The 7513-nt window shown below is 34.9% G+C and overlaps 2 protein-coding genes across 2 annotated transcripts; both read right to left on the bottom strand.

Annotated features, from left to right (window-relative positions):
• Positions 1–332: 332 nt before the first annotated feature.
• Positions 333–2236, bottom strand: LOC106304921 (WAT1-related protein At4g30420-like). The gene is made up of 7 exons (XM_013741308.1): positions 1911–2236; positions 1745–1813; positions 1532–1648; positions 1201–1441; positions 941–1099; positions 705–856; positions 333–622 (listed from the first exon to the last, which is right to left on the bottom strand). The coding sequence occupies exons 1-7, from the start codon at positions 2087–2089 to the stop codon at positions 433–435; spliced, it is 1107 nt and encodes a 368-aa protein (XP_013596762.1). The 5' UTR covers positions 2090–2236; the 3' UTR covers positions 333–432.
• Positions 2237–5389: 3153 nt separating this feature from the next.
• On the bottom strand, positions 5390–6826 carry LOC106303434. Its single transcript, XM_013739704.1, has one exon. It carries the CDS (start codon positions 6824–6826, stop codon positions 5390–5392), a length of 1437 nt encoding a protein of 478 aa, XP_013595158.1.
• Positions 6827–7513: the final 687 nt, after the last annotated feature.

Below are 7513 nucleotides of genomic sequence, written 5' to 3'. Positions count from 1 at the left end.
CTCACAGCATTGTTACGGCCCCTATCCTCCAGAAGAGAGTAATATCCCGTTTTGACACTATAGATGCCATCTTTTGTTTTCTGCCAGCAAAACGTATCCTCCACCCTCGATCTATTATCCACGTTGCGTCGTCTCGGTTAAGTAGGTATGCGACGATGATATCACATTTTTTCTAACATGACAGCTCTTTCTACAAGTGGTCTAATGCTCACGAGTTAGTCCAGTGCTTATCGTTAGGACGAGATGGATCACATTTTTTAAGTTCATGACATTAAAGTTTCTTATTCTTGAAGCTAGACTTAGATTATTTATTCATAACATAATTTACATTTTATTACAATAAATATATTTCAAAATTTAAGAAACACAAGGAGAAAGAGATCTTGAATTCTTTAACTGTTGCTGTGTTTGGATTTCTTCTGATAATTTGTGTTAGGACAGAAGGGGTTTCTTCAGATCATTGTTACACTTTTCAGTGTCTGAGGAATCTTCGATTTGAATCTTCACTTCTGAGTTCTTATTATTGTCTATCTGTTCTTGAATTATCATGACATCAACATCTTTTGCTTTACCCCAGAGCACCATGTAAAGTCCCATGATCACAAATAATCCTCCGATTAAACTAAGAAAAAATAATCAAACAAATATAAATATAATGTTTATGAATTGCAGTAATATTATATTAAGGAAATATTAAATCTTACCCTCCGGTGAACATCTCTTCTTGAAGGAACATAGAAGCCAAGATTGTGACAATGACTGTACAGAGAGGATTAAACATTGCTGAGAACAAAGGGCCTCTTTTAGATATAACCCAAGCTTGGACCGTAGTAGAAAGCGCTGACGTTACAACTCCCTAACAATCATATTTTAAAAATTAGGGTTTATGCCTGCTAAAGAATATTAAAAAAAATCCAACTGGAGTTATTTATGTGCTTACAGCGTAGAGACACGTCGCTAACTCGGAGTAGGAATGGAGAATCCATGCGTTTGGGTCTTTCTCGAGGAAGAAAGTGACGATTGCACATTGTATCGTGCTGAATAAACACATCCACGCTGATAAAGAGAGGTGGTCTGGGTAATAGGCAGATATTGGAACCTAGGGTATTGTTGTAAACAATGTTTAATTTTTCTGTGAAGCAAGAAACGTTACCAAAAAAAGAAAGAAAGTAATGATCGTTCTTGTTTAGTGAAGTTTACCTGAATTATGAGCGAAAAAGACCAGCAAAGAGTGCTAACGAACACCAACAAACAACCAAACAGCCATAAGTTCTGGTCCTTAATATCTCCTAGTAACGATTTCGCTATCGGTAAAGAAAATTCCGAGTTGAGAATCTTTGGCCCACGAATCAGAGTCATGGATACGGCTCCTACTACACATATGACCGTCCCTAATATCTTCGCTAAGCCTCTGATATTCCGGAAATTCACCTTCTCGTATCTAAAGATCAGCAGTAATTAAAATTTCCAAATTTTCCATATAAAGAGAGATGATGTTATAAATGTAATATATGAATATATAGTTATATACCCGGCGAGAAATGAGATTAGGAAGGTGAATGCAGGGATGATGTTACCCATGGCACTTCCCATCGACGATGAAGCTAAGTAGATACCTTCAAAATACAGATTTTGATACAGGGTAATGCTGCAACAACAAGGAAAAATTGTCCAAGATTCATCAACTTAGAGGCCTAAAGAAATAAAGCACAAGCAAATCTCTTATGTGTACGTATACACTTACCCTACAAGCGAGGCCATGAATATTAAAGAAAAGCTTCTTAGATCCAAATTTGATAACTTCGATCTTCCCCTACAATCCAAAACACACACACACACAAAAAGGAATTAGCAAGAACTTGTCACAAATTCATGAATATTTAGAGAGAGAGGGATATGATCCTAAATACCTTGTGAAGAGGATAAATGGGAAGATGAAAATGGTTGCAAAGGCTTGCCTATATAAGATAAAAACCCGAGGGCTTGTTCCATTAACCAAAGTAGCTTCAGAGGTAAGAATCACTCCTGCATAACACAGTTGCAGCCCCAACATGGCAATCACCGGCTTGTACTCCTCTACATTCCCCATCTTCTATCTTTCTCTCTTTCTATCTTGCGCTCTATTTCTCTATCTCGCTCTCCCCCTTTATATTTACACGTTATTATTAATAGTAGTAGTGTATAGTAATATTATTTTTGTCAAAGAACCCCAGCTAGCTAACAATTATGTAACATTTGCAAACATTTCTCATATTTATATGGACATATATGGTAACAAAAAAAAACTTTTATTAGTTTAATTCTTTATTCTCTCGCTAAAAACGAGGACTATATTTTATATATTCATTATTGTACGTAGACGAATGAGTCACTTTTTAAATAGTAACTATATTTTTATTTTTGTTTGATTTCGTGTCAAATGGAGGCACTTATTTAAAATGTCTAGTAATAAGGTCTGCTTCTCGCAGATATAGAATGTGAACTACGATAACGTGTAAATACAATCTTTATCGTCGCAAATATATGCCGCCCAACTGGCCGTTCAATTATTTAGAAGATAAAATTCTCAACCTTGGTGAATTTCCTGAAACACGACATTAACATCAATTCAATTTGACCTACGACCTCATATAATATAACTAGACATTTATGTTTCTCCAAATGAAATTGAAGCAAAAATATATGTAGTTGTAAAGTTAATCGGGTATAGAGGATTTAGAATTACAACCCGATCGTAAACTCGTACATAGACTATTTTTATGAAATAAAATTTAAAACTAAATAATCCCTTATAGATTAATTGAGAAGCATTACAACTTTTTTTTGTGCCCACATATCATCACTAAAATAATTTTTATAATTATTAGAAAAATATGTTGGTCTATCTAATTATATAATAATTTTTTATTAAACTAACCATAAATTTATTAATAATGTTCTTTCTTATTTATTTAAATAAAAGTTACAGAATTGCTTAATATGACTAAAATATATATGTCAATTAATGATTTTGAATAATAGCGATTTGATAAAAAATAGTGTATCTTCTATCATATTTGCTTAATTTAAAACTATTAAAATATTAAAACTATTAAACTATTGAAATATTAAAATAGTGTATCTTTTGTATATTTTATATTTTGAATTTTTTTAAACGATGATAAATTACTAAAACTATTAAAAGTCTCTCACTCAAATTTTGTGATCCATAGTTTAAATATTTTTGTCATGACAAAGTACAAATGATTACAAAATTATATAAGTAAAAAGTCTAATTTAATTAATCATTAAGATTAGAATATATATATATATATATTTAAATTAAAATATATACCATATAAAATACAGAAATATTTTAATTTTGAAATTTACTTTGAACTATTTTTTTTTTGATAAAAGCTTTGACCAAACATTGACAACTTAATTTAAAAAAAAATATAAATAACTAAAACTATTAATCCCATACAATAATTTAAAGTTTTTGCTATAAAAGATACAAATGATCAAAAAAAAAATATGAGTAGAAAACATCATTTAATAGACATTAATATTAAAAATATACTATGTTAATATCATTTAAATTTATTTATATAACCTATCAAATAGAAAAAAATATTGTTTGGATTAATAAAATTAATATATATGTTCTCATCAATTTAATTATGTATGTAATAGTTACTGACTTTTAATTATTTAATATCTATTTATTATTTCATAACATATAAAAATACATAATACATAAAATTAAATTAATATATAATATTCATCTCGCGTAAGGCGCGGATCTTAACTAACCACTTGTATTAGCAACAACTTCTCTAATATATAGACTCATTTAAGATCCAACCTTCTCACTGTTGGATAATTCCAAGCTTGTGGAAACTTACCATATTATTAGATGTTTAATATGTTAAGATAAACATAATAAGAAAATCTAGAAATAGAAAAATGAAAATTTTTATTTATGTTAAGTTTGTGTTTTTCATATTCCACATGTTAAAAAAATTGTCTTTCATATAAATAGAGGTCTCATGGAGAGTTGTTCTATAAGATTTAAGAGAGAAACATTAAAAGCTTTAGTTTTCAGTAATTTCTAAAGCTAATAAAAAAATTGTTTTTATATTTCTTGTGTTTCTAGAGATTTGACTCGCATGCAATCGTATTGAAATTCACAATACGTAAATTCAAGAAAAGTAGTTGTAAGCTCTGAAGCCTTGATCACTAACAAAAGTGTGCACATGGAAGCAATAACTCAACCAGGCCCATATATAATTTGTAGGTTAATTGCTTGGCATGATCGATTGTACCATGACACCCTTTATTTATATTTAGTCTGCGTCATGCCAATGTGTAACGTAGTTGACTTCTCTTCTAAATACATTTGATTACATGCTTAGATCGTTTCTCTCAGATGATAAAACTATGTAATATTGCAGCAAAAAAAAAACTATAGCCGATCAACAAACTAAGATCAAAATTACCATATAAAGGATGGAAGCTGATAATATTTCAACCAATTTAACTTATGACTAATCATGATCCAAAATAAATTTGACAATTAAAAGAAAAAACGATTTTACAAGTGTCGAATCGTCCCTATTTTTAACTCTAAGTTCTAACACAATTTACCAACTACGAAGCGGGCAAACGACGACCCAAACTCAACCATTTGCTGGCTTCCATTAACGTGAGACGCTTCGCATTGCATATGAGACACCCCACTTCTTCAATGTTGATCAACAGCGATTACCAAATTAGAATTTAAAAAAATGTTGTTTTCACATTGTATTATAATGTCCTGCGCTTGTTTTAAACATGTTTCACCTGTTTGTTCGGCTACGAACATTGTAAGAAGAGCATCCACACGTAACTCAAGTAGATCTCTCAAGCTATTATTTTAATAACTAAAAGATAGTAGGTACAAATGACAAATGGTTTAAAAAATTCATCAGCTGACAAGTGTAGAATCATTTTTTTTATAAATTGTTTTTGGGGTCTTATGAGAGACATTATGTGTTTTTTCTCATACTTATAGCTTTTTTTTTTTTTGAGAAACACACTAAAAACCACTAACCGAATCTACGACACCGAGACAGCCCAAAAGTTATATAGAGTGACGTGTAATAAATAAGTATATAATAGTATAATCTAAATCAACAAACATAATCTCATTTCAATGATATGATTGTCCCCTTAAATCAAGGTGAGGCTAATACGCGGCTTCTTCTCTTCCAAGGACAAAAGTAAAAACATTAATTCTCCTTCCCTAACTACTTTTTTTTGTAACACCAAATTTTTCATTCAAACTTTAAAGGCCTCTAAAGATGGGGTTCATTACATTAGTTTCAAGCAACAAAGCTTGCTTTACCAAGGCATCAGCATCTTTGTTTTATTCCCGAGGGATCCACTTGAACTGAATCAACTCAAACTCAGAAATTAAGCTAATACTATCAAACACAATGCAATAGATATCTGGAGGCGGCTTCTTTGATGTAATAGCTTTGACTAGATGTATCGAATCTGTCTTGAGTCGTTGGATCTCCAACTCTTTGCATTTGAAGATCGCTTCACGTAGCGCTAGAGCTTCAGCAACCATAGGAGACGCCACAAAATGACAGTGAGAGCCAAAGGAGGCTCGCTCTGTATTCTTCTTGATGGTCCAACCGAGGCCTGCAATGCCATAATCTTCTCTCCAAGCTGCATCTGATTGTAATCTGTGGCAGTTTTCAATTGGTCTCTCGACTATAGGTCTGCTTCGAGGAGATAGTTCTGCTGGTTCCTGGGCATTTAACCATTCCCTAACAGAGGCTACGGCTCTTGAAATAATATCCTCTGGGGAAGCAGTTTTCTTGTTGAACAAGAGATTGTTGTGTGAGATCCAGAGTGATAATAGCCATGGGATGAGCACATCGGATGAGAGACCGATCGGGGGGAGGCAAGTCAGTCCCATCAGGTTCGTCCAATTCACAGGAAAGTCTATCAATCCGCTACCCTCAACGGTTGGGTTAGTAGGAGCCAAAGCCCATACCCTTTGAGCAAACTCACATTGAAAAAGTAGATGATGGATAGATTCAGTGAGGCCGCACCTCGTACATTTAGTATCGCCAACTATGTTCCTTGATATTAATCTTTCTCCGACCGGTAATGCTCCTTGGAACGTCTTCCAGAGGAAGAGTTTGATCTTCGGCGCCACATTTAATTTCCACACTCCCTTGTTCCAATCAAAATCCGTTTGGTGGTGTTGTTCTTCATCCCTTCTCGTCATCTCATAGGCCGTCCAGTAGCCAGATTTAGTAGTGTAATCACCTGATTTGGTTTTGAGCCAACTAAGTTTATCCACGGCCCCTGTCTTGCTCAGTTTGATTCTTAGGACCAGCTCCTCATACAGTGGGATGATGGATTGGATCTTTTCTCTGTCCCAATCCTGGCTGTTTGGATCAATCAGTTCTGAAACCTTCAGTTGCGTAAGATGCTCAGGGGCAGGTCCAGTAGGCCGCAGCTGATTCGTGTTGTCCAGCCATGCCTCGTTCCACACTTCTATTGACTTTCCATCTCTCACTGTCCAGCCAGTGTTAGCTCTGATCAGGTCACGTCCTATAAGGACTCCACGCCAGCCATGTGATTCGTTTGTTCTGTTCTCCACCTTCAAAAAGCTCTCAGTGGAGCAATACTTGCCAAGTAGGATTCGACACATGAGGCTCTGTGGGTGATTTATGACTCTCCAGCTCAGCTTAGCCAGGAACACATCGTTGTAACATTGGACATCACGGAACCCCAGCCCTTCGGACGCATGTTTTGTCATTGTTGACCATGAGACCCAAGCCATTTTCCAGATCCCGTCATTACTGTCCCACCAGAATCGCGTAAACGCAGACTGTATTCTTTTACAAAGAGATACATGGAGTTTAAAGCAGGTCATTGCATGAGATGGGATCGGTGTGAGTACACTCTTCAGCATCGTGAGTTTACCAGCCGTAGACAAGTATATGTTCGACCAGCTCTTGGCCTTTTGCTTTATTCGCTCCACAATAGCAATAAAGAGATCTTTTTCCGCCTACCAAAATGCTCGGGCAGTCTGAGGTACTTCCCAATACCTCCTTCCTTCTGGATTTGCAGCTTGTTTTTTATGGCGTTCTTCAAGGAGCCAAGTGCTTTGGCGGAGAACGTGACAGTCGATTTGTTGCACTACAAGAAAACAACGGTATTCTGACGGACATTCCGACGGAAAATGAAATCCTCGGAATATCCCGAGGAATTTCCGAGGAAATTCCGAGGAAACACAAAATTGGGTTTCCTCGGAATATACCGACGGAATTCCGAGGAAATATCAATCCGTCGTAATATTCCGAGGAAATTGCGAGGAAAAATGTGTTCCTCGGAAAAAACTGATGAATTCCGAGGGAATATTATAGCCGTTGGGGGATTTTACAAAATTCCAAGGAAATTCCGACGAACTAACCGTTGGAGTCAGAATTCCGTCGGAATTTCCTCGGTCTGTCGGCAGGATTTAAAC

This window comes from Brassica oleracea, chromosome C7 (genome assembly GCF_000695525.1).
Source record: "Brassica oleracea var. oleracea cultivar TO1000 chromosome C7, BOL, whole genome shotgun sequence".
NCBI lineage: Eukaryota > Viridiplantae > Streptophyta > Magnoliopsida > Brassicales > Brassicaceae > Brassica > Brassica oleracea.
Note: the sequence above shows the minus strand (reverse complement) of the source record. Positions and strands in the feature narration are given on the sequence as shown.

Bases quoted from the DNA above. Each gene is read 5' to 3' on its own strand.
- LOC106304921 (XM_013741308.1), bottom strand. From the start codon at position 2,089: ATGGGGAATGTAGAGGAGTACAAGCCGGTGATTGCCATGTTGGGGCTG. The intron at 1,100-1,200 runs GTAAACTTCACT...ACAATACCCTAG, and splicing joins CTTTTTCGCTCATAATTCAG to GTTCCAATATCTGCCTATTA. The intron at 857-940 runs GTAAGCACATAA...TATGATTGTTAG, and splicing joins TAGCGACGTGTCTCTACGCT to GGAGTTGTAACGTCAGCGCT.
- LOC106303434 (XM_013739704.1), bottom strand. From the start codon at position 6,826: ATGGCTTGGGTCTCATGGTCAACAATGACAAAACATGCGTCCGAAGGG.